This window comes from Medicago truncatula, chromosome 8 (genome assembly GCF_003473485.1).
Source record: "Medicago truncatula cultivar Jemalong A17 chromosome 8, MtrunA17r5.0-ANR, whole genome shotgun sequence".
In the NCBI taxonomy this organism is placed as follows: Eukaryota; Viridiplantae; Streptophyta; class Magnoliopsida; order Fabales; family Fabaceae; genus Medicago; species Medicago truncatula.
Genome location: NC_053049.1, coordinates 36,071,006 through 36,098,705, shown reverse-complemented (window position 1 = coordinate 36,098,705; position 27,700 = coordinate 36,071,006). Strand labels below are relative to the sequence as shown.

General features: G+C 33.9%; 3 protein-coding genes and 5 non-coding genes across 8 annotated transcripts; all 8 read left to right on the top strand.

The window, feature by feature from the left end:
• Positions 1–862: 862 nt before the first annotated feature.
• LOC25501658 (BTB/POZ domain-containing protein At5g66560) lies at positions 863–3,671 on the top strand. Its single transcript, XM_013590983.3, has 4 exons — positions 863–1,216; positions 1,312–1,381; positions 1,505–2,782; positions 2,860–3,671. The coding sequence occupies exons 1-4, from the start codon at positions 1,176–1,178 to the stop codon at positions 3,454–3,456; spliced, it is 1,986 nt and encodes a 661-aa protein (XP_013446437.1). The 5' UTR covers positions 863–1,175; the 3' UTR covers positions 3,457–3,671.
• A 4,023-nt stretch (positions 3,672–7,694) lies between these two features.
• Positions 7,695–9,158, top strand: LOC25501657 (cold-regulated 413 plasma membrane protein 2). The gene is made up of 4 exons (XM_013590982.3): positions 7,695–8,154; positions 8,409–8,516; positions 8,609–8,679; positions 8,779–9,158. The coding sequence occupies exons 1-4, from the start codon at positions 7,973–7,975 to the stop codon at positions 9,024–9,026; spliced, it is 609 nt and encodes a 202-aa protein (XP_013446436.1). The 5' UTR covers positions 7,695–7,972; the 3' UTR covers positions 9,027–9,158.
• Positions 9,159–11,455: 2,297 nt separating this feature from the next.
• LOC112417632 (small nucleolar RNA SNOR75) lies at positions 11,456–11,542 on the top strand. Its single transcript, XR_003008233.1, has one exon. It is a non-coding gene; the product is annotated as a small nucleolar RNA SNOR75 (small nucleolar RNA).
• A 57-nt stretch (positions 11,543–11,599) lies between these two features.
• On the top strand, positions 11,600–11,669 carry LOC112417596 (small nucleolar RNA Z105). Its single transcript, XR_003008197.1, has one exon. It is a non-coding gene; the product is annotated as a small nucleolar RNA Z105 (small nucleolar RNA).
• A 46-nt stretch (positions 11,670–11,715) lies between these two features.
• Positions 11,716–11,830, top strand: LOC112417610 (small nucleolar RNA Z107/R87). The gene has a single exon (XR_003008211.1). It is a non-coding gene; the product is annotated as a small nucleolar RNA Z107/R87 (small nucleolar RNA).
• Positions 11,831–11,867: 37 nt separating this feature from the next.
• Positions 11,868–11,967, top strand: LOC112417660 (small nucleolar RNA R30/Z108). The gene has a single exon (XR_003008253.1). It is a non-coding gene; the product is annotated as a small nucleolar RNA R30/Z108 (small nucleolar RNA).
• Positions 11,968–12,002: 35 nt separating this feature from the next.
• Positions 12,003–12,087, top strand: LOC112417598 (small nucleolar RNA SNORD34). Its single transcript, XR_003008199.1, has one exon. It is a non-coding gene; the product is annotated as a small nucleolar RNA SNORD34 (small nucleolar RNA).
• Positions 12,088–18,483: 6,396 nt separating this feature from the next.
• Positions 18,484–20,568, top strand: LOC25501656 (oxygen-evolving enhancer protein 1, chloroplastic). The gene is made up of 2 exons (XM_013590981.2): positions 18,484–18,846; positions 19,618–20,568. Exons 1-2 carry the CDS (start codon positions 18,616–18,618, stop codon positions 20,374–20,376), a joined length of 990 nt encoding a protein of 329 aa, XP_013446435.1. The 5' UTR covers positions 18,484–18,615; the 3' UTR covers positions 20,377–20,568.
• The last annotated feature ends 7,132 nt before the right edge of the window (positions 20,569–27,700 follow it).

Genomic DNA, 27,700 nt, shown 5'->3' with positions numbered 1-27,700 from the left:
AACAGAATTGATTTAGTGATTGATTGCAACTTCAAGCAACTTTCTTTAATATACCTAATGCTACTTATAACTATTTGTATAAAAACCCTCTATAAAGAGTAGCAAACTTTCAATCCATTTGGCTACATCTAACCACCACTACTTTGAGATCTTGCTCTTTCAGGCTCCCCCCATATATATTTCATTTTCAAACGGTCCTAATGTGATTTATTCTCTGTCAATGACAGCCACATGTACTAATAATGTACTAGTAGTACATTGCTAATCACATGATTAATATTTATTTACTGCTCATGAATTTCATGCTCTAGGGAAGCCAATTATCATTAATTAGTTAACAAACTTAAGTAAGATTGTGCCTCACCCATTCAGTGTAATCTAAAGCTAATTAATGTAATAATAATAATAATAAATTATTAAGTGCAGTAAGTCAATAGGCCAGAAAATGAGAATTCCATTTTTAAAATACTCCATAATTTACGCAAGTGAAAGAAACTGGTTGGCAAGCAATAACATATGGGCTAAGTAGATGATTATCGGCTTTTCAAGGGTTTAAAGAAGGAAGGAAAAAAAAATCATCTAAGGCAACTTGAAATATATTTGCCCTCTTTAGAGTAATAGTATTAGGTGAGAATGAGATTATGATATTTTGATTCATAGAAAAGAAAAAGGAAATAAGGTTTGGTAAAGTAAGGAAAAACGTTCCAATTTGACCCCATTTTTAAGAATTTTGATCAAGGTCCATTTGTCCTGTTTGAGTTTGTGGATTCCTTTCTGTTTCACCCCATTTTTTAATAATAATAATAATATTAAATAATTTACTTTCCTTTTTCTTAAAGTATCATTTCTTCCTTTGTTTTCTTCCATAAAACCTCAACATAAAGCACAAACAAACAATTTCTTTCATTCCTCTCTTTTATCTCCTTTTTCCAATTGGTATTCCACTATCTAGAACAAGTCAAGTCTACTTCACCTCTCTTCAAAACTATCACAATTCTGTGTACACCCCACCACACACACACTTATACCCTTCCAATATCTCACAGCCACAATATTTTCAGTGTCTCCAGTTCTAACTGAATTTTTTACCATCTTAGTGATACTCATGGATCTGACTTTCCAGTAACCTAATTTCATATTCCTAAACAAAGAATCATATATTCTTACATATCAAAATGTCATCTGCAGAAAAGCCCAGCTCTAAAGGGCAAGCATGGTTAGATAACAACCTTATGTTATGTCTATTATCATACATCAAATTTCTACAACAATTATTGTTTCTTACTTCACAATCATAATTCCATTATGCAGGTTTTGTACAACTGGATTACCAAGTGACATTGTTGTTGAAGTAGATGATATGACCTTTCATCTTCACAAGGTAAAGAATTCATTTTTCTTATACAATTTCAAACACAGATGCAAACACAAACACAAAAAACTTCCAATTATAGTAACTACAAACTGTTATTGAAATTTGTTTTCAATAACCATTTTTTTTCAGTTTCCACTTATGTCAAAAAGTAGAAAGCTTCACAACCTAATAACCCAACAAGAAGAAGCAGAAGCAATAACACATTCCACAGTCCCAGAAGAAGAAGAAGATGAAGACGAAATCGTCGAAGAACAATGTCATGTAACATTCACCGATTTCCCCGGTGGCTCTGAGGCGTTTGAGATGGCGGCTAAATTCTGCTATGGTGTTAAAATGGAACTGTCACCTTCCAATGTAGCTTCACTCCGTTGCGCCGGTGAGTTTCTTGAGATGACTGAAGAGTATTCCGAGGATAATCTCATTTCCAAAACAGACAAGTTTCTCTCTCAAAACGTTCTCAAAAGCCTTGGAAATTCAATCAAAACGCTAAAGTCATGTGAAAAGTTGTTTCCTATGGCGGAAGATTTAGGAATTACTGAGAGATGTATTGAGTCTGTAATCTCCAGAGCTTCATCGGCGGATCCTGCGTTGTTCGGTTGGCCGGTGAGTGAAGCCGCCGCATCTGCATCTAAACAGATTCTTTGGAATGGAATTGATGCTGCAGGAAGAAGAAATGGCGCCGGCGCCGGAGACTCTTGGTTTGAAGATCTGGCGCTTCTCCGTGTACCTCTATTCAAACGATTGATTCTTGCGATGAAAGACGCAGAGCTGAATCCTGAAATTATTGAAACTTGTGTAATGTATTACGCTAAGAAGTACATTCCTGGCGTTTCGAGATCGAGTCGAAAACCATTACCGTCGTCTTCCTCCGTTTCATCAGAAGCAGAACAGAAAGAGATACTAGAAACAGTTGTTATGAATCTTCCACCGGAAAAGAATCTGAATTCGTCAACAGCAACAAGGTTTCTATTTGGATTGTTACGAACTGCGAATATACTAAACGCTTCAGAATCATGTAGAAACGCTTTGGAGAAGAAAATAGGGTTACAGCTTGAAGAAGCAACACTCGATGATCTTCTTGTACCAAGTTATTCGTATCTGAACGAAACGCTTTATGATGTTGATTGTGTAGAGAGGATTTTATCTCACTTTCTGAATAGCTTTGAAGCAAGAAACTCCACTGCCGGTGTAGTGACGGTTGCAGAAGTAATCGAAGAAGGAGAAGCTGCTGAATCGAGATCTCCGGCGATGATGCTCGTCGGAAAACTCATTGATGGTTATCTCTCCGAAATAGCTTCAGATGCGAATCTGAAGCCGGAGAGATTTTACAATTTCGCAATTTCTCTTCCGGATCAAGCTAGACTCTTCGACGACGGTTTATACCGCGCCGTCGATGTCTATCTCAAGGTATAAATCATTTTTACTTTCATTTTTACATTTTCAGAAATCGATTTGACAGTGAAATTGTTGAATTTGATACACAGGCACATCCATGGGTTTCAGAAGCGGAGAGGGAGAAGATATGTGGATTATTGGATTGTCAGAAGCTAACATTAGAAGCCTGCACACACGCGGCACAAAATGAAAGGCTTCCACTACGCGCTGTGGTTCAAGTACTTTTCTTCGAACAGCTTCAACTCCGCCATGCCATCGCTGAGACATTGATCTCAGCGGAGACGGGTGCGGAGATAAGCCGTCATTCGGCTACACTGGAAGGTGTAGAGGAAGGAAATGGGGAAGTGTTAAGGTTAGGGTTAGGGTTAGAGTCAGAGCACGTGCAGCAGGAAGGGAACAGCACGTGGCGTGTCGCGGTGAGGGAGAATCAAGTGTTACGCCTGGATATGGATAGCATGAGGACTCGGGTGCATCAACTCGAACGGGAATGTTCTTCAATGAAGAGAGTAATTGAAAAGATTGAAAAACCTACTGCCGCGAACGGCGGTGGATGGAGGACATCGTTGGGAAAGAAGCTTGGTTGTAAGTTTAAAACTCAGGTTTGTGATTCCCATCAATCAGCGGTTGTTGATATGCGCAAGGGAAAGCATCGTAGCTCGCAGCAGCATCATGCTCATCATGAATGAATAGGCACCACGCTGATTTTCCCTCACGTGGTGATGATCATTGTAGTTGGTAGAGTAAAGTTGATACGGGTCCCATTTGTAATTGTTCTTTTTTTTTTCTTCCTTTTAATCTTCCATAAAATTTTAGTTTATCTCTATAACAATTTTACTTTATCAAAATTAGATTGAATAGATCAATATCACTTTGATGAAATGATAAGCTTTTTTTTAAATTACCTTTGAAGAATGGTGGGTAATTTACCCACCAACCAATGAAAATGAGCAATATATTTATGGGTCAAAATAGTTCATGAATATGTGGTTATGTGACTAATGTGTATTGGTTGGGATAAATTACCCATCATTTTTTCATGGTAGCCTAGTTGTCACCAATGATAAGAGATTTCGATCTATTTTATAGTAACTTCGATTGAACAGGTTTTCACTAACGGTGTCTCTTGTATTACATTGAATATGTCTGAGTTATGTGATGTGTGTTTGTTTGATATATCAGGTTGCGTTAAGCAAAAATTACGGTGTCATTTTGTTCAATCTACCGTGATTCTAAACATCCATTCATCTTTGCTGCAATACCAAACCTACCGTTATTACTAGTAAAAGATTGTTCAACATGTCAAATTACGTTGTTAAGTGTGTGTGTTTCCATGTTTCTCTCTTTTTTCTCGTGTCTCAGAGCAATATCACCGTGATTTCATAACTCTAGAATTCCTAACTTCTTTTCGGTCGTACGTTTGGCAATTGTTTCAATGTGGAAACAAATAAACCATAAATTTACTAAAAGCAACAGCAAAAAAACACGATTATAGTAATTTTCAAGCGAGTGTTTGACTCCTATGGGCAATTATTGGGAAGACTGGGTTTAAAATGATGAAATGACTCAGCTTTTTAAAGTGATGGTGATGTGGTGAGAAACACAAGACATGAAATTATAGAAAACGAGATAGTGGGTAGCATGGTGGAGACAGCTAATAGGTAATGGAGGTTCAGATACTTTTTCTTTCATGTTTATGTTACGGTATTCAATTCAATCACACCTATTATTGCTTCTAGTAAAAGATGGGATTACGTCAAAGTGCTTTTTCTAAACTGAAATACTCGTGATAATCATCATGCGGTGAAACAACAACAAAGTTTCTACACTTTATACGTTTTGATGCCGGACTCATTATTGCAATGCTTCCTTATCTTAACAACATTGGCATTTCAATGATTGAGTTTAGGGAGCATGGAAGAATAGGATTGTTTCATGTGTGTTCCAAGTTCTTAAACCATCATCATTATGTTTTATTCGAGCTTTCATCTCAAGCTTAGTGGTATTCTTTTAAAAGTTTTGCTAACCGGTGCCTTCAGGATAATAATTAAGGAATCTACAAATAAAAATTTTGTCTTAAAAATATAAAATTTTACTTTTGATCAAGTAATTATTACAATTTTATAAAATTTACTTGTTTTGGATGTTTAACCAATGCCCTTGGAGCATTGATTAGCATTCTCCATTCTTTTATAGTGTTTTCAAGGAAAATAAATGGTGTGTAATGCCAACACTATAGGAGGGATAATCCTACTTATTACAACATAATAATAACAATTACTGATAAATTTTAGTTCTGATTCCCTTCAATGTTAATATTGGTGGACTAATCCATACTGAATTTTGCTTGGGTCTCTGATAGTTGGAGTTGAACCCTTAGATGAGACGGTCTTTGAGTTGAATATTGAGTTTTAGAAGGAAAAAAAATCATATCAATTATTTGTTTTTCAATTACACTAAATATTATGTTTATGACCGAAGGAAATATGATAGAACAACAATGAGTAAAACACTCTGTCAAAAAAGAAAAACTATTGAGTAAAAGGTTTTTTTTTTGTAGTGGTCGAGGTTCGAACTCCGAACCTTGTATATATTATGCATTGTCCATACTAACTGAGTTAAACTCACGAAGACAAATAAAAGATTATTTTTATTTTTTTGAAGGAAAGCAAAAGATTATTTAAAATTGTAGTTAGGGATGTCAATTCTATCATGAAAAAAAGAATTTGTAACAAAGCCAATGACTATGTTCTACATGTAAAACAAAATACTTATTATAACAAAATCTTTATATAAATTCCCCTCAAAAATTAAAACAACAAAATCTTTTTATAACACAAATTCTTATTTTTGAATCATAATCTTTTTGTAACACGGGCTCTCATTTCTGAATAAATGATATGCAAAATACTTAAGCCGATGAAAAGAAGCTATTTTAAATTGAATTTTATATTCTAAAATCAAATAATTAATTATAATTTTTTTGAATTTAGTTATCCTTGATATTTGAAGGTTATATTATGACTTTAGAGGGGCCAGTGAGGTCATCTTGGTTTAATTCTGAAGTAGTTACGAAATTTGGCCAGGAGAGTGAAAAAAGTTTTTGGAATGCTCAATGGAGGGGAGAAATGATGTATAGAGAAAAGTACCCAAGACTTTTTTCGATCACCAACAACAAGGAAGCGACGGTTGTAGATATGAATGGAGGAAATGGAGGAGACAAAAGATTGGGTTTCAATTGGCGTCAAAAATTGTTTGTTTAGGAGGAAAACCTTGTTAATAATTTGTTGGAGAAATTAGAGGGGTGTAAAAGGTCAATGGAGGATGATACGTAGGTTTGGAAATTGGAGGTGGGGGGTTTGTTCACTCTGAAGTCAACATACAAGAAACTAGAAAATGAGTTGGTCCTTGAAGGGGGTACAAATGGTTTGGCATGACGAGTTTTTGAAAACATTTGGAAAAGTGTGACGCCTCTAAAAGTGGCCGCGTTATGTTGGAAAGTTCTATTGGATCGTATACCAACTAGAACAAATCTTCTTAGAAGGAATATCCTCCCTCCAGAGGGATCGGTGTTGTGTGTATATTTTGAGAGGGTGGAAGAATCAATAAATCATCTTATCTTACATTGTAGAGAGACGATGTATATTTGGTCCAAATTGATGAGATAGTTGGTGATAAGTTTTATTATGCCACCGGATTTGCTCATTCATTGAGAGTGTTCGAGTATGGAGGTGGGGAGAAAGAGGTTGAGGAAGGGTTTTAGACTAATTTGGGTCATTTGGAATATTAGAAATCACCAAATTTTCCGAAATGAGGGTGAGGGATGTAGACAGAGGCGGATCTACTGTGAAACATGGTGTGGCAGTTGCCACATCAGATATACGTTAAGTATATATATAATATAAGTCATCAATGTATTGAAGTTTCTTTGTTAGTCTAACGGTATACGTTTGATGGTTGGCTTGCAGATCCTGTGTTCAACTCTCGGCGAGTTGGAATCGAACCTGTAACACCATGGTAAAATGCTCTCACCCAAACCACTTTGCTATAGTTTTTAAGTTCTGGATCCGCCCCTGAATATAGATGAGATAATGGAAGATATCAAGGTGTTGGCTTGGCGTTGGAATTTGGCTAGGCTCATAATTCCTACTTATTTATAATATGAATGATGTTGAAATCTGAGTGAATGCATATTGAGATAAATGTGGTGCTAGCTATTGGTACTATATTGCCTATGAGATGTGGCGTGCGATTGGTTTTGTGATGGAATCATGGGCGTGCTGTTGGTTTTGTGTTGGATTCATGGGCGATTTTTCCTTCTGTCACAACTGGAATTTGTTGCTTGGTGGTAGGAGTATAGGCACATAGCATTATTTTCTTCATGCTAGTTAGTGATTTTTCATGGTGTTTTGGTTGGTAGACCTTGTACAGGTGGAAGAGTTAATAAATTTGTTGATATGAACATATTTGACATTGCAAATATATATTCTTTAATTTGGGCCCCACATAAAACAAAATATTTGGAGACCCCTATAAATTAGAGGTTCAACTCCGTAAATTGTTTACATCTCTCAAGAACGCCCCTTTTTAGACCCTTATTGTGAGGTTCGTCGCCCTATCCCACCTTGCACGTGTTATAGGTTGGCTTTGTATAATTATTACTTCTCTAAAGAGAAGATGTATATTTTAACGATGAGATACCTATAATTTATCGTTATTATTGCTTTATTATTATTATTATTATTATTATCATCATTGGTGGTGGTGGTACTCCTATAGCATATAGCCACGTGTTAAAAAAGCTCAATGTAGCTTTACCAAAAGAAAAAAATGTCTCTGATGCATGATGGGTGCACTGCCACTCCACTCGACCATGGAACTAGGGAAGCAATGAAATGGTCAAAGCTCAGAAAACATGTGGAAATAGAAGACCAAACGATCTCAAACTTCGCATTGTATTATTCTCTTACCATTGGTTGATGCAACATTGAATTAGGACCTCTCACATAAATTTCTAAATCACTAGCTTTAAAACTCCCACAATTCATCAACCTCAACACTACTACATTCTCGTTCTTGTCTCAAACATAATTTTTTTACTGCATGCTGCACATATTTTGATTGTCTCTCTAGTTATACCTATATCAATATTTATATATTGCATATATACAACATATTTGTTAGTTTTTGAGAATCCTTAGCACAATGGGTAGAATGTTAATGAACTATTTGGCTATGAAAACGGACCCCGTTGTAGCTAGTTTAATTGATTCAGATTTGAATGAGCTTAAGTTTGCAGCTAAGAAGCTCTTCAATGATGCAGCTATGTTGGGAGGCAAAGGTGTTGGCATGTCTCTCCTTAGATGGATCGCTTCCTTTGCTGCCATGTAAGATCAATTATATAATTTTGTTTGCTTTAAGTCTCAATAAGTGTTTGGCCGACACTGTCTTTCTTTTTTTGGTCAATTAGCCTAGTGGCTAGAGCTCCGGGGTTCGAACACCGACCCCTGCATATAATATGCAATATCCCTACCAACTGAGTTAAGCTCACGGGGATGGCCGACACTGTCTATATAGACACTTTTATTTAACAAGCATATTTTTAGATTAAATTGATTATATAATAAAATGTTCATTTCAGTTATTTACTGATATTGGATCGCACAAATTGGAGAACTAATATGCTGACTTCATTACTAGTGCCTTACATTTTCTTCAGCTTTCCAGAGTCCTTGTATAATTTTTTCAGGTAATGTTTAATAGTAATTTTTCATCATCCTCCTCTTCTTTCACATTTGAGTTCTACACTGAAAATTTGTCGAAATTTTTTATTATTTTCAGAGGAGGAGTTGGAAAATGGTTTGCTTTCGTTGCAGTCGTGTTGAGGCTTTTCTTCAATAAACATTTTCCCGGTATATGTTTTAATTAATTTTAATCAGCTACATATGTATAACAGCATTGGTGCCTAGTTTTTCAAAACTAACTTGAATTATATATATTAATCCATGCAGATTGGTTGGAGTTGCCAGGATCAATAGTCCTTCTTTTGACAGTAACCCCTGATTTGTTTGCTATAAAGTTTAGGAACAATTGGATTGGAGTAGCAATTGATCTTTTCATTGGTTGTTACCTGCTACAAGAACATATTAGAGCTACTGGTGGATTCAGAAATTCTTTCACACAAAGACATGGAATATCTAACACACTTGGCATCATCTTTCTCATAGTCTATCCTATTTGGGCAATGGTTATCCGATGATTATAAAAACGTTGTACCATAATAGTATAATACTAACGGCGAATAAGGGGTTTTTTTTTGGGGGGAGAAATAAATTTTATGGAAAGTGGAGTCAGAATGCAACTGAACTTCACTGTTTTTGTAGACATTATGTTAATTCAGAGTTTATTGTAATTCATCTTCAATGTTATATATACTAGAGTACACAATTGTCACATAGCAATCCTAAAAGTTTAACATTATTATGTGAACAAAATATTGTTCTTGGATGCAATTTTTTTACTTAAATGCTTGTTTGAAGTGCTAAAGTGAAAAGGCTAATCACTTAACCAATTTAAAATTTTCAGAATTTTCACTGATTTTCATATTGTCCTTGCTTGAAACTTAAGGAAAATAACTTTATACTTCGAGAATTGAGATCATATGTTGTTTTTGAAATTAATACTGCCAAAAGAATTATCGGATTGAGTCACGACCAGGTCGCTCTCTTTAAGACGTTTCGCGGCACTACCCAAGTTGTGCAAGGTAGACTAACAACCACGCCGTCTCCAGGATAAAACAGCCCAGATCACTGTTACGATTATATACTGCACAGTATACAATCGCTCGTAGATATACACCTCGAAATATAGTTTAATCGTTTGATTAAATCTATTCAATACGGTACGTAGCCGCTCTATTCGAAACTGAAAGGGACAGAAAGGAGTAGAAGCAGAAGAATGACTCGTTAACACAAGTCGAAGGGAGAAAAGAGGAATCGCACAAGAATCATCGACTGTGGAATTCGGTGTAAAGAATGAGGGGGGCGAGCTCTCCTTTTATAGGAGGAGTTCATAACAAAAAACGAGTTACTTAGGGATTAAGTCTGCTTAATCCTTAAGCAAACGCGTTTTTATTTCTTAATTAGATTAATTAAATAATTAATTTATCATTTTCAAGTGACAAAAAATATATATTATTTTCCACCCACCACCCAAGCCCGGCCCGGCCCAGTCGGACGGCGGCGTCGCGCGTGTGATATATATGTTTTTGTAAGCGTTCATCCGTTCATAAAAGTGGGTACCCAAGGGCACACCCTTGGAGGTTACTCTACCCTTATATAAACACTTTCTAGTTGGTGTGGCTCACCAATGTGAGACATTTTTAAGCCACATACTCACACTAGTTCTTATATTGTATTTTTCTTATCCAATTTTCTCACTAGATTTAACTAATGTTCCAACATCATATAATAGTGATAAGTTGGCAAGAGGTAATGGCTTGTATATTTTCTACATCCAAAAAAAGTGAAGGTGTAAGTGTTTAAGTATTGAAAATTGAAATAAAAATTACACATATCCTTCTTTTTCGATAGAATACATACATCCATCTGATTTGAAGCAAGAATTAAAGATGAACAAGACTTTCTCACCTTACCAATGCAGTAATGCAATTTTATTTTTTTTGCTGACACACTTTAGTTAGAGCTTTCGGCACTTTAGGGTATCTCCACAACTTTATATTCTTTACACCATTATGAAGCTAATCTTTAAGTTGACAATGAGATTATCAATTTTTTTCACATGGAGTTAAGTTGTTTTCCGAATATGTGATTGTAAGAATGTATTGGTAATGCAATAAGTTTATACTCACATGAACACCTCTAACTATGTTTAGTTATTCAAACCAACTCAACCCGTATTTTACCCAAATCAGTTTAAGTTCAATCCAAACTAACCCGTTCAAATTTAACGTGGTTTAGTTATGATAACAAATTTATAATTTCAAACATGTGAACCTACGAGTCCAACCCGTAATAAAAATTGATAATATAGTTAGGGATTTTTTTGTGTGTTAATCTTGAGTGTTTTAAATAAATTCAAGTGTTCAAATTTTAAATAATAAATTTTAATCTAAAATGTTGGAATTTTCATGAAACAGTTTATATATATATATATATATATATATATATATATATATGTTGGAATCACCCATGGTTTTATTTGGTTTAGGTTAAGAATTGAAAATACATGTTTTTTACCCAACACAGATCAATTAAGTTTGATTGGGTGAGGAAACAAACATATTTGACCAAATCAACTCAACCCGTAAAACACCCTTACTTTCCTCAACCATCAGAAGAAAAAAAAAATTGCCGGAAATTAAAATTAATGATGTTTTGGGTAGTTAATATTTTGGGGGGTATATGTATAATTGGGAGGTATGAAGGTAATGATTATAAATTGAAACACAACAAACGGGTCCAATCCGATGAGGCCCATTGAAACCCTAAATCGCCCTGCCTATAAAAACGAATCGGGGTTTCACTCTTCAGCATCTTATCAATCACAACACAGTAGTTTCATTCGCCGTTTCCTCTGTTTCTTTACTTGATTCTGTTTTTGTTTATTTATTCAATTTTTTTCATTGTTTGTTTTTATGTTGAATTAATAGAAATTCAGATGTGGAATTCTCAGTGATGATCAAAACGATGACGAGTCTGATGAAATCCATTCAAAACAATTGTGAGGACAAAACGAGGCATTTGTCTGAGAGAATTCCACACTTACATTCTATTATGTTTTCATTTGTTTTTTGTAGTTATATATATGTTGGCACTATGATGATTGATTTTATTGTCATATGATATTTTATATGATTAAAAAATCCTCCTACTCATTCTGAGTGCCATTCAAAATATAATTTATTTTTTTCTTATAACTTAATATGAGATCACTGTGATGACTACATAAAATTCAAGCTCAACAGACCGCAGTGCAGGGCTTTCTTCTCTTTTGAGAGATTGATTGCTTTGCGTGTCGATAACCCCGCTGAACTGAGTGATCTCTCTTTTAATTTATTTTTAATTTTCGTTTCGATTTATTTGTTGACGATGAGGATACAAAGCTCCCTCTTCTGATTTTCAGGTGAGGACAATTGCAGGCAGAATCGAACCTAAACAAATCTAGCCACCACTGAGTCAACTCTTAATTTTGTATTGAACGTTTAATTTCTATGTCAAGTCCGTGATGTGTTTTTATTTGCCTACATTGTCTGATAATCTTTTTTAGATTAAGATGTGTTTGAATAACCTGAGACCTCATTATAAATTTGTTGATATGTCTAAATGTCATATTTTTAGGTCATTATTTTTTTTGTAGATATATCTAATCTAGTAAAAAAAAGTAAAATCTCACTTAATTTGTTATTGAAATTAGAGAACCAAATGATGCGGGGTTTATAACCCCAACCATGATGCGGACCGTATAGCTTTAAAGCTTCTGGGGATGAAATTTTGGTTTCTGATGGTTCTCCCTTTGTTTTTTAAGCCTATTATTTTAGGGTTATTTGATTAACCTATTGAGTACTACTAACAATAATTGAGTGGTCCTAATAAAACGGTCCAGTTCATCTATGGTCCAATAAAACGGCTCAGTTCTCATTAATCAAATTAAGTGAGATTTTACTTTCTTTTTATTACTAGATTAGACCTAAAAAATTTGTTGATTTGTCTAAATGTCAATTGTCTGTTTAATACTAGATTTTTTTTCAAATATAAATAAATAGGTTATTTGCAAGAAACTCATTGTCCATTTAATTGATGATTTTTGTTGTTGAAAAAGGTTTTCTCTATCGTTGCTGTTAGCTATTTAGACCAAATGTATCAAATCAATACAAATAAATATATCAATCTTGAAAAAGGTTACTTTATTATTAACATTGTGTACATTATTAACATTTCAATGTCACCAAGGTCTTACGAGAAACAAACAACTCATTCAAAATAAAATAAGATAGATTCATTCAATTATGAATTTCCCCCAAATTCGTTTGTAATTAGTTTTGGTATATATTATCACAAGTTATTGAAATTGAAATTTTTAACATTGGAAGAAATATTTTAGCGTCAACAATGTGAGTAACAAATTAAGTGAGTCGGCTGAGTAACCTAGTCTATTTTGGACAAGTTTGTCAAAATCAATTACAGTAATCTTATCTATGTTTCAACCACCTTCCAACTCATACTCTTCACCTCTTATATAGTTGATTAGAGGGTCACTTGTGAAATAACCCTTGTGGTGGAATCTAATTTGTAGTATGCGGTCCACTGATAACCTAAAACAAGTAGGACAAAGTAACGAATAATAAAGAAATGACCCTAAACAGTCGCAGCGGATCTAAATAATATACTTCAAAGCATATATGTCATGATATCAAAATACATAATCATAAAAGTTCTCCAAGTCTCGACAAATGGATAAATCTCCAAACAAATAAATCCAAATAGATAATCACAAACAGACACCTAGATCAGAGCCCGATAGCGGAGATAACTCCCGCTATCCAAGCAACCATCGAGCAACTAACCAAAGCAGCTAATTCTGTACAACGTCTGTCCATCCATACAGACAGGTAGGCGGTCAAAACCACTTAGGTTAGCATTACATCAATCACATAATTAAAGAGTAAATAACTTCCATATACACATTCTTGCCACAATTCCAAATCTCATAAATATGCATTTAACAAACACACTTATCATCAACAATCATCATTCACATACACAAATAAGACTCGTGTCAACATGATATGCGCCTAAACCGACATATATATGCATGTGGTACCAAATCACCTCAAGGTCGTCACCCATGATGTAACAAACACATCATATGTAAGATTTCACACCCGTCTTACATTATCACCGAAGTAAAAGAGCACATCCCTTTTAAAGCTACAAGACTCAACATGAATATGATGCATGGGCATACAAGCAAAGACTCGACAATGCAACATCATCTCATAATAATCACAACAATATAAAGGACAACTTCCAATTATATTGATCACCTCAACAACAATTGCATTATTAAGTATTCACGTCCACACAACAATCAAATCATAATTCAAATAAGAGTCATCATCACATTATCACCATAATCATCAATATCTTTCAACATCGACTACATCATATAGTTTCATCATTTCAAATATTTCTCATATTACAAGTAACGAGAAAACACAACATCTTATGATCAATATCATATCCAACATCCAACAATTCATCACACATCTTCATTTAGTCACATAAGGCTAGTCACGAAAGATTATAAGACAATTGGCTAAAATGAATCATTTCCGATAAAGTCCGTATCAAGTGGCAAAACGGCCAACATTGATAATTTCCAAAGTAAAGTAACTTGTTCAAGTTTGAAAACTCACAAAATAATCTTAATCAATCATGTAGTCATGAGCTTAAGCCACTTACAAACTATTAGACATTAGTTCAAAGTATAACTTGAGTTCGTATGAGAAAACCCAAGTTCACATTTTCCACATTCCCACCCGAAATTCATGTTTGACATGATTAAGACATTTAATCAACATTACAAGCTTTGCCTAAGTCTATATGAACTGTAGACCCAACTTGTAATCCTATTTAGTTCACAAAAGTTCATTTCGACAAAATCCGATAATTCCCAAAATTTCAAGTTTCAACCCAAAATGGAAAATCCCAAATTTGAATGAGTAAAACATGTTCCAGTAGGTTTAGGAGTTCAAACAGATGTTAAACAAGTTGAAAGAAGCATTTTACAAAGCTCGGAACAAAAATCAAAAGTTGCTGGAACTAGGCAGGTTCGCTTAAGCGACCACCTGGTTCGCTTAAGCGAACAAGTTCTAGTAGCTTCAGCAAAAGTTCGCTTGTTGTTCGCTTCCGGTTCCCTTAAGCGACCGAGCTCCAGAAACTACTATGCTGGTTCGCTTACGCGTTCGCTTAAGCGAACAGTCATAGTTTTGCAAAAAAAGATTACGGGTTTCAACAATTTTTCACCCAAAATTCTCAATTTTGATCCCACAATGCCCAAATGTGTTTCCAGAGTTTGTTTATAGGTCAATACAACTAAAAGGTTTCACAAGAACACAACAAACATGAAAACAATTGTCATTTGAACATAATTCACCAATTCACCCATTTTTACAAAACCAACAACAACAACTTATATCTCATCATCAAATCATGATTTATGAACACACAAGCCATGAATCATCAACAACAATATCACTTAGCAACAACAACATCAATTAAACATGGTTCTCAACACAATTCAACAACAACATAGCATAATTCAATATTTATAGCATAATTCTCAATATATCACTTTCACATACTTTGAACATGAATTTTCACCAACAACAATCTAATGATCACCAATTTCATGCATTCAAATATATCATCATAGTTAGAGCACAAATTTTAACAACTATGAACAATTAATCACTTATTCAATTAATCACTTAAACATACAACAAATGAAAAATTACACTAAATGATTATGATTGAATTCTAACCCCCTTACCTTAGCTAGCAATTAATCCTAGCCCAAGTTTAACTTTAGCTCCTATGATCCTCACCACTTCTTGAATCTTCAAGCTTCTTCTCATCTAACCCTTTTTCTCTTCTCTTGCACTTTCTCTCTCTACCTCTCTTAAAATATCTTATGTAATGAAAAATGAATGATATTTTCTCTTAAGACAAGGCTTATATATGCTATTCCTCTAATGGGCCTAACCTCAATGCCTTAGTGGATTTAACCCACTCAAACACAGTTCTAAAATGTTTCTACTCACTCAACGGTAAAATACTAATAACTATCACTTAACGGTAAAATACTAACAACGGTTACTTAACGGTTCACAACTAATTACTACACTAGTAACATAGTAAAATAATGGTTCTCACTAAAACACTAAAAATAATACTCACCAAAATTACTAATTTACCCTTACTCGCAAAATGACCAAAATACCCATGAGTCCAAAATGACTAAATTACCCTTCTAACACGAAAACACATTAAAATGCACCCAATGATAAATAATCACACACAAGCATATATAAACACATATTAAAACAATTAAAAATAAATCTAGCGAAAATCGAGTTGTTACAATCACTAGCTCAAGAATCAATAATCTTGGAGTTTATTGTAAAATTATGATAAGTTAAAAGATGAAATGGAATTAATACCTTGCCTATTAGCTGCTGATGTATGACCAACCGATATAGAAGAGAAAGCCTGATTAGAAGAAACATGTTCAGTAACTGAATCTTGATTAAAAGATGAATGTAGAAGTAAATGAATTAGCTTGTCATACTACTCAGTATCGATAGAAGGAGAAACAAATTTGTTTGTATCAATCTGAGAAGTAGAATCCACATTTTCATTGTCATTTTTTGTGGTTGCAACATGATTTATATAAAATTAATTAAAGTACCTCTAAAGATCCGGATGATAGCCATGTTTCCTATATAACATACTTCAATGGTGCGACCATTTTTACCATAATAATCTAATTACTCCAACGACGTGTTGTCATTGGAGTAATTATTTTATTAGTTGATGTGTCAACACATTATTGAATGCAAATGTAAAATAATTAATTAAACATTTTCAAAAATCATTTTATTTAAATAAAACAAGTTTTCAGGTAAATACTTTTCTTAATGATTGTGAAAGTAATTAGTGTTGCTTGTTGAATAATAATACAACAATAATCGAGTATTTATATGAGAAATGTTAACAAATATCCTAAAAAATGTTATTTTTAATTTAAAATTTTCTCTTTCAACTTCCTTAATATTAACACGACCCTTATTATATTGACAATGTTTAATCAATATTTTAAAACAATTTTTATCATGTAACTTAATGAATAAATTCACACTACAAATATAAAAAAAAAATAGAGAGATTCAGACTACAAACAAGAGTAGCATTGCTCCCACAAACAATATCCATAAACACTAATCAAACGAATTTTGGTCTTTACCCAACCAAAAATGCTCATTCTCAACTGAAATGACTATAATGTCTCTGCGTGGCTCACACTGAAATTACAACATACATGACTTAAATCACGCTGAAACATGCTATTGTATTGAACAATAATGTGCAATTGAATCCAAAATTATTCCAGCTCTATATTATATTCCAAAAAATTCCATTGCCTCTATTATTCATATTGCTCTACACGTATCCTCTTGCTGTAAGAAAACGTAACAGTACTGAAGAGGGAGAATCGTGATGATTCATCTTGTTGTAGACTTGTTCAGCAGGTGGAGTTTAGCATGGTAAATGCTAGTTTTTCCCACCATGGAATTTTTTTTTATGACCATTAGATCTGGTGAATAACACATCTTTATCATGGACTGTCAGTATTATATCTAACCACTCATCTTCCTCCTTGCCCCACCACCACCACCTCATCGGATCTGTTCTTGTTTTGTTTAGCGATCAAAACAAACTCCTTCTTATTCAAACTGCATACCACGTTCCTTCTTCTCCCTTTCACCATCATCACTACCGCTGTCTCTCCCTCTTTCTCTCGTCGGCGCCACCACAGCCGATCTGCTTCCTCAACCCAACGGCGGCTATTCCCCAAGACAAAAACAAAAACCAGAAACAACACAACCTCAATTCAATCTTTTAACATCTAGATCCGAGTCTAGAATAAAAAGAAACATTAAGAAAAATCATTTGATTCTTCTTTTAGTATTGATCTTGAACCCTTAACAAAAAATGGTGATTTTTTTTTAATACATGATACAGAATCAAGTTCTTAAAAATTTGATATTTATTAACTTTAATTTTAATATAGGGTGCCCCCATGTTAACAAATTTAGATTTTATCACGGTTTGTTTCAATTAAGAATTGGTAACTTTAAACACAACCCAGAAACAAGAAAACAATACACACGTGTTTTTGTAGCGGAAGAGGGAGGTAGGTGCCTTAGTTAGATTTAATACTGACAGTCCATGATAAAGACGTGTTCTTCATTAGATCTAATGGTCAGAAAAAAGCTTTCCTATAGTGGGAAAAACTAGCATTTCCCATGCTAAACTCCACCTGTTCAGCAATAAGGTAGACACCAAAGAAAAGGAGAGCGATACTGAGAAATTTATGTTTTTATTTTTTAGTTAACTCACTCATGAACATTTTCATAATTTTGATTAAGAGTGAGCAAAACTTACGGGAGAAGAGCAGAATTCCTAATCAAACTGCACTTAGAGGACAAACAACATTTTCTTTTATTGATTCCCATAAGATTAATATGTAGTCTAGGTTAGTTCTATGATGCAAGTGAGATAGATGTTTTAACACTTACAATTTTGTTTTCACCTTAAATCAATAAATCTCCTAATTAAATCAAGTGAAGCTATAATTTTAAAAAATGCTAACAAGTGTTTCTAGGGCATTGTTTAAGCATACAAAAGTAATAACTTTTACATTAAGTAAGTTTTATGATTATAGAATTATCCATTTATTTCAAATATGTTACTGATTCTATGTTCCACTTAATTTATAAATGTAAGAAATCTGTGGTCAGATTCCAGTTCACCAGAAATCTGACATAGAGTATCTCTATCCAAATCAAGAACATTGCCACGTGGCATCCAACAAAACAAATAACATTACCTTGAACCATCCAATGAGAGACCGCCTTATCCTATCCAAAATCTTACTCATACCATAGCCACCAAATAATTGTAACCTTCACATTCTCAACCAACACAAAACCTATTGAAAACAAGTTTGTTTGTGTAGAACACCAAACAGTTAACATAGGAGCAATGGCAGCCTCACTCCAAGCAGCTGCTACTCTCATGCAACCAACCAAGTTACGTAGCAACAGTTTGCAGCTTAAGTCTACTCAATCTGTTTCTAAGGCTTTTGGTTTGGAACACTATGGAGCTAAGGTTACTTGTTCACTTCAGTCTGATTTCAAGGAGTTGACTCACAAGTTTGTTGAAGCTTCTAAGATTGCTGGATTTGCTCTTGCTACCTCTGCTCTCGTTGTCTCTGTATGTTGCTTTGTCTCTCTATTCTTTTTCTTCATGCTAAGTTGATATTATCAAACATTAGGTGTTACATGAATACTGCATAATTTATTGTCATTCATTTTATAGTTAATTATACTTTTATTGTTGTTGTTGTTGTTGTTATTGGATTAGTTGTGATGAATGGTCTACTGGTTTAAAGTAGTTACAAATCATTTTGATTAAGGAGGTCAGTTAGAGAATAACAAGTTGCAATGGAATATCATAGACACCCAAATAATTTAATTTTATCTTGTGAAATAGTAGGTTAAATATGTTTCTAGTCCCTTTAATATCATGGTCTTTCAAGTTTAGTTTCTACAAAAGTTTTATTCAATTTTAGTCCCCTAGAGACTAAGAAATAGCAAATATAAAGCAAAACAAGGACTAAACTTGAAAGATCGTCATTTTATAAAGACTAAAATCATATTTAACCATCACATTACATAACCAATACAAGGGTTTTATGATGTTCATTCCCAAGTACCAACCTCAGTCTCACTTAACCAAATATAAACCTAACTTGAATTCACCTTGGATCCTTTCATGTTTCAGCAGTCACAGGTCAGCTGTTGGATTTCATAGGTTGAGATCCATCAGCCGACCTCTGATTGCAGGGGCAGGGAATGATCCAATCCACTTGAATGGGATACTAATTAAATTGCAAAGTGTTTACTAGTTAGACTTATTGTTCGATTATATCTGATTTTTATTCTACATAACATGACTAAGAATAAGAATATAAATTAATTTCAGGGAGCAAGTGCAGAAGGTGCACCAAAGAGGCTGACATTCGACGAAATTCAAAGCAAAACATATTTGGAAGTCAAAGGAACCGGAACAGCAAACCAATGTCCAACCATTGATGGAGGAGTAGACTCATTCTCCTTCAAACCAGGAAAATACAACGCCAAGAAATTCTGCCTCGAACCAACTTCATTCACAGTTAAAGCAGAAGGTGTAACCAAGAACACCCCACTTGCATTCCAAAACACCAAACTCATGACACGTTTAACCTACACCCTCGACGAGATTGAAGGACCCTTTGAGGTTTCATCAGACGGCTCTGTCAAATTTGAGGAGAAAGATGGCATTGACTACGCCGCAGTCACAGTTCAGCTTCCCGGTGGTGAGCGTGTGCCATTCCTTTTCACCATCAAACAATTGGTAGCATCAGGGAAGCCAGAGAGCTTCAGTGGTGAGTATTTGGTACCATCATACAGAGGAAGCTCTTTCTTGGACCCAAAGGGAAGAGGTGCATCTACCGGTTATGACAATGCAGTTGCATTGCCAGCTGGAGGAAGAGGAGATGAAGAAGAACTTGGAAAGGAAAACAACAAGAGTGCTGCATCATCTAAGGGGAAAATCACATTGAGTGTTACTCAAACTAAGCCTGAGACTGGTGAAGTTATTGGTGTGTTTGAGAGTATTCAGCCGTCTGACACTGATTTGGGTGCTAAAGCACCAAAGGATGTTAAAATCCAAGGTGTTTGGTATGCTCAGCTTGAGTCATAGATAGCTATAGCTAGCTTCTTTCTCATGCTTTATTCTGTTGTAAACTTCAAGAGTGTTGATGCTTTATCCTTTGACTCAACAACTTTCAAGAGCTGAGAACTATCATGTTTGTATATTATATCGACGTTCAATTACAATGTGCTTTTAATGTCGAGGTTAATTAAAATTCCATGGTATTGCCGAGGTTTTAAATTGGGGTTGCAGTCACGATTGCTTTTGCAATTATGGTTTTAGGATTCTCACGATCGCAATTACAATTAATATTGCATTTATCCTCATTTTTATGTTACATATCATGGGTCACTTAAAATGGAGGTTCATATTAACCTTTGCCTAAGATTTATGTTTGATGATAACTCACAAGTGAGAAATGTCAAAACATAACTTCCTTTACACTCAACAAGTTGGTTGCTTTGATTTCTTCTATGTAATGGATTCTTGGTGTTCTACCTTGTTCTTCTGCAAATAATTCTAACTGTACAATGGGTTACTAGGTGCATTGTGCTTTACAAGCAAGTATCTTGCAAGTTTTAGAAGTTGTATTTGGCCCACCATACCAAAACAGAAAATGTTGCAACTCCAGCACCCTTTCTATTGAAAATTGGTCGTCTTCCATATAAAATTGCTCACTCCCATACACCGACCAAAATGTCTCCCACGTGACTTAAGTCACGTTCGCTTACACCAACGTAATATTTTTCTCCATATAAAATTGTGTATGTATGCAACCATTCCAAAGGCAATGTCTGGGGATAATTTGCCAAAGAGAAATGATATTTGAACAACCATTTTATGATAACTTTTGGAACAATTTTCTCTCTCATACTCACATTGTGTTTTTACTCTCTCTCTATTGCTTTGGTATTTGTGTCAATACTCATTTCTTTGTATATTTAGGTTGTCCCAAAAATTGTCAACAAAAATAATTGTTCAAATAACACTCCTCTTTGCCAAAACAATGCCGTGAAGAAAAAAAAACAACTACAGTAATTTGTATTGACCCACTGCTTGCACTATCACCGTCTACGATTTCATATACGAGTAAAGAATCATTGGCACATTTAGCACTCAGTTCAGCATCAATGATCATTGTCACAATAGAAAAGTTTTAAGAAATCTACCAATAGAATAATAAATGGAATTGTTCTCAGTTGTGTCACTCTAATATTCTAATGAATGATGATAAATCAGAAAGAGAACAACATGTAGGATTGCTGCCTTTTCAACATAGGATTGCGACGAAGATATCCAAAGCGGGGGCAACACCGAAACAATAATAACAATGATATCTATAACAAACTTGTGTGATAGCACAAATATTTTCTTAGTTGGTTTTGTAGCAAAAAGAACATTATGTCATAGAGGTGTGTGATAATTTAGGGGACAACCATAGATTTACAAAAAAAAAAGTAGATATTGACATGAAAACCAAAGTAATAGAGACATAGAGTGAAAATATAATGCGAGTATGAGAAAAAAATGGTTGTAAAAATATAATTTCTCTGTTGTTTAAGCCATTTGTTAATGACATAACACCCCAAATTTTTTATCTAAGATATTATACCTAATTTATTTTATTTTTAGAAAAAAGATTATGTTAACTCTTGCCCTTATGACTCATGTTAATGATTCATAAATGATAAATATTTATTATAGAACATTAATATTTATCCCCGTGAGCTTAGCTCAGTTGGTAGGGATATTGATATTACATGCAGGGGGTTCGAATCCCGGACACTCCACTTCTCCACAATTAAATTGTGTGAGTTCTAGCCACTAGACAACTTGACCAAAAAAAAAAAAATTGACAAAGAAAAAAATTGACAAAATTTTCTAGACAAAATTTTCACTCTAGATTCCTTATCATTTTTCTTAAGGCACCGGTTATCATTTCTCTTAAAAAAATCTACTTTTAATGTCTTTCCAATAAATGTTACATATTTTTTTCTTCTAAAAACATTCCGACACTCCTATATAAAAGTACTACTATAATTATTTGTTGTTAAAACTATGTTTTAAGATAATGTACATCCACATTTTATAATCAAGTTAACGAAGAAAAATACTAAGCTTCAAAAATTATATTTGAAATTACAATTCAGCAAAACTTATATTTGTCCCCGGCGCACATACAACAAATACATTATTTTTGCTTTCAACCATCAAATTCATCGATACCTAAAATATTGATGTAAGGGATCAACTTTTAAAAACCACAAACCATACAAATCAAACCAAACATATAATACAATATTATAAAATAAATTGTACATGACATAAGCGGCAAAAAAAAACTCAATCATTCTTTTTTCTTTTTCTTCAGTCTTATGCAATGTTTCTAAAAACTAAATGATCCGGATATAATCCGCCACTGAGCAACCATACATAAAATTTAACCGCCACTTAGGCAAACGTAATTTCTTTAACCAGCTATAACGGCACACATAAATGCATATGACATGTCATTTTGATTTTATTTTTTTTTGACAAAAGAAAAACCAACATGATATTTATTCATCACATCTGCACGAACATCACCAAAATATTCAACCTACTCATAGACACACATTTTCATTTATAAAAATTTCAACCTTTATTTTCCAAACATTACCAAAACATATACAACATAGTCCAAATCGAAGCTTTCATCACACATCTCATTTTCATACACAAATAACATGAACCATAATCGAATTGTAACTTTCACGTCATAATAGACTTGCAACATAAAATTTATATTTTTAATTTCATTTCTTTTTAACAATGACTACAAATTATATTTTTTAAATTATAATATCTAACTATTTGTTACAATTAAGATAACAATGAGGTTGCATTGCCGTTATCTCTGAGGGTTTCATTCTTATAGCAGCAGAACAACTATAAATCAAATAACACAGGTCATTGATCAGTTTAATTTGTACTTAATCTTTTCGTTGAACAAACAAGAGAAGGTTGTATACTAGATGATCGGATGTTGTGAGATTGTGTAATTTGGGATGAAAATAGTTGGAACCCGACTCTATCATATCTTGAGGACATAAGTAATAGAATCGAGGAGAACCAAATCATGGTTCAAGCATAGAACATGCTGTTGAAGCAAAATCCTTTTTATTATTTTAAGGATTACAAACATATTTATTTAATTATATATTGTTAACTACTAATGATTTTTTATGAGAAATGTTTGTGAGAATGATCTCAAGAATGATCTTGGCACATGACAAGAACAAACAAAGGCACTCACGTATGAAGACAAGAGTGAACTTTATATGCAATAATCTATGCATCATTAAAGGCAAGAAATTAATATGGAACATTTTGTCTCACCAAATAAAGGAATAAGATCATATGACTTGATTTGGTATTTATGGGCTTTTAAGGAATTTGATCCATTAAGGAGAAAGATCCATTAAAAGAAATATCTCTTATCTCCAATGACATATACATGATATCATGCAATGACATCACAAAGGTCACTTCACATGAGCTGTAGCAAAGACAGCTTGCAAAACGCGTGAAAGCTCATCTCATGTACTTGCTGGATTTTCAAGAACGTTCTGTACAGGTTCAAGAACATTCTGCAAGTGTATTTTTTCATTCCTTTCCAACAAGCAAAGTTTGGAGCGCAAACTTCAAATTCAAATTAAAGGAAAGGACAGCTGGTTTATTGATTGGGGAACAAGTCTTTGGCTTCTATAAATAGAGGAAGACATCCAAGGCAAAAACCAAGAGTTTGAAATACAAAAGCATTTATCTTTCACAAAGCAAACAAGCTATCAATCTCTTCAACAATCTTTCTACAACAAGCAAAGCAAACTCCATAATCTTTCACTATATTTACCATCTTTATCTCTTTTATTTGAGAATATCTTTTTGAGTTTGCCTTTGTAAAAGTCTCTTTTGTTTTGAGACATCACAACCAAAACTCATCATCATACAAGAGTGTAATCTAGTTCTCAAGTCTATTGGGCTTAATAGTTTGAGAATAGGTGTTCTGGACTGATCTAGTGTGATCAAGACCTTATAGTGTTGGTCAGAAGTTTCTGTCAACTGAAAACTATAGTGGATAATCTCACACGAAGTGTGGGGACTGGAAGTAGCCGGATTGGGTGAACCAGGATAACTCTCCTGTGTTATTTTTCTCTCTCTCTCTCTCTCTCTCTCTCTCTCTCTCTCTCTCTCTCTCTCTCTCTCTCTCTCTCTCTCTCTCTCTCTCTCTCTTTCTCTCTACTTTTATCTTGACACAATAATCACACACGATCACACATACTTTATTTACTTATCTCCAGAACATTCTGGTCCTATTTAAATCTCTACTATAATTAATCCAGAGTGCTCTGGTCCTTATAATATTACGTTACTAATTTCTTCCAGAACAATCTGGTCCTGTTTAAATCTCAATCATATTAATCCAGAGTTCTCTGGTCCTTATAATTAGTTAATTAATACTGCCTCCAGAACATTCTGGTCCAAGATAAAACAACTGCATAATATTTAACTAAAGTTTAAATTCAGCTCAATATATTGTTTTATTATTCTTGCTCTCCAGAACGTTCTGGTCCTTACCTAAATCTTTATATTTCATCCTTATATCATTTTCTCATTCTGCTCCAGATCATTCTGGTCCTAAGATTATTACTTATTTGACTAACGTATCTTAACCAAGAAATTTTCTTGAGTATAAAATCTAATATAAACTTTCAGGAATAATTTAAAAAGGGTCACAATTCAAACCCCCCCTTTCTTGTGACATTTATTGCTACTTCAATTGGTATCAGAGCCCGGTCTCTAAAAGAAGTAAAGCACTTAACACGTGCTAGAGGAAAAGATTCAAGCAATGTCTTATATTCCAGAAGGTCTTTCATGTACAAAACCACCTTTGTTCAATGGAAAGAATTACTATTTCTGGAAAGGAAAGATGGAATTATTCCTTAGATCCCAAGATGTGGATATGTGGAAAGTTATCACTGAGGGTAACTTTGTACCACAAACAACTGATGCAACCACATCAGTAGTAACCATTAAAGCTGAAGCATCATGGACTGACACAGATAAAAAGAAAGTACTTTTAAATTCCAAAGCTCAACTCTTTCTACAATGTTCATTAACCATGGAAGAAAGTGAAAGGATTTATGAATGTAGTACTGCAAAAGAAATTTGGGACACATTAAAAATTCATCATGAAGGAACTAGCCATGTTAAAGAAACACGGATAGATATTGGCGTACGAAAATTTGAAATTTTCGAAATGAATGAAGAAGAAAACATTGATGAAATGTATTCCAGATTTACCTCTATAGTAAATGAATTAAGGTCATTGGGAAAAATATACTCTCCTCATGACAGAATCAGAAAAATCCTCAGATGTCTTCCTAAAATATGGAGACCTATGGTTACAGCAATCACTCAATCCAAAGACTTAAATTCCTTGGCTTTAGAAGATCTCATTGGAACACTAAGAGCCCATGAAGTTTTGCTTCAAGAAGACAAACCAAGTAAAAAGGGAAAAATGATTGCTCTCAAAGCTACACAAGACAATATTGATAAAGCACCTTCACAAACTGAAGAAAACATAGAAACTCAAGAAGAACAAATAGTTCAAGAAGAAGCAGAAACTGAACTAGCCCTCATCACAAAGAAAATTCATAGAATGATAAAAAGAAGAGATCAAATAAAAAGATACCTTCCCAACAGAAGAGAAAACTCCAAGAAGGAAGTCGATAAAAGTCAAGTAACCTGCTATGGATGCAACAAGCAAGGTCACTACAAAAATGAATGCCCACTCAACAAAAAGACTCAAAAGTCTCCTTACAAGAAGTCTGCATTATTCACATGGGACGATCTTGAAGAATCACAGACAGATGAAGAAGAAGAAGCAAATGAATGCCTAATGGCAAACGCAGAAGATGAAGAGGTAATCCTTCTTGACAAATCTTCATCTAAAGAACTAGAAAACACAATTGACAATCTATTATCTGATTCAAACTTTTTAACAAACAAATGCTATTCTTTACAAAAAGAACTCAGAGACTCTAAAGAAGAAAAAGAAAAACTTCAAACTATGAACAATGATCAAAAGAAAATTATTCAAAGTTTGCAAGATTCATACTTTCAAGCATCTGAAAAACTAAAAGAAATTAGCAAAAATCAAAAACCTTTTAATTCTAATCTCGAAAACTCCTTACTTAAAAGTGAAGTCAAAAGCTTAAGAAATGATCTTACTCTCTTTATAAAATCAACTGAAACCTTTCAAAAAATTATAGGATCTCAAGTAGGAATAGGAGAACAAACTGGAGTAGGCTTTGATACTTCCAAACACAAAATCTACGAAAATACTCTTATACCTAAGAAAGAAATATTGAAATGCTCATTTTGCAAAAGAAATGGTCACATTGATATCTTTTGTTTTCAAAAAAGGAGGATAACAGAAAACCAACCTATGAAAGCAGAACACTCTGTTCATAACAAAGAACGTTCTTTCATAAAATGTACCTATTGTAAAAAGGGTGGTCACCTAGAAATAAATTGCTTTTTCAAGAAGAAAGATCTTGAGCTGTTAAAAACTAACAATGAAGGACCCACAGAATCTGGGGTACCTAAGACACCACTAACTCAAAATGCAGGAATCATCACAAAATGCAAGGAGAAAGCCATGGTTTTTAGACAGTGGCTGCTCTAGACATATGACAGGTGACAAACACTGCTTTATGTCCTTCATAAAGAAAGAAGGAGGAGCAGTAACCTTTGGTAACAATGATAAAGGTCAAATCAAAGGTAAAGGTATTATTGGTAAAAACAACTCTGCTAAAATAGAAGACGTTCAATATGTTGAAGGATTAAAACACAACCTACTAAGCATAAGTCAATTATGTGACAGTGGTTTTGAAGTAATCTTTAAACCCAACATATGTGAAATCAAACAAGTTTCTACGGGAAACATCTTTTTCACTGGCTCTCGAAAGAAAAATCTTTATGTATTATTTTTAGATGATATTCCAGCCGAAACATGTTTCATGTCCATTGACAAAGATAAATGGATTTGGCATAAAAGAGCTGGACATGTCAGTATGAAAACTATTTCAAAATTATCTCAACTAGACTTGGTAAGAGGTCTTCCAAAAATCAATTTTGACAAAGATAAAATATGTGAAGCTTGTGTTAGAGGAAAACAAGTTAAAAGTAGTTTTAAAACAAACAACATTGTTTCCACTAAAAAACCTCTTGAGCTTCTTCACATAGATTTATTTGGACCTGTTAGAACTGCAAGTCTTGCTGGAAAACAATATGGTTTTGTCATCGTTGATGATTTTTCTAGATACAC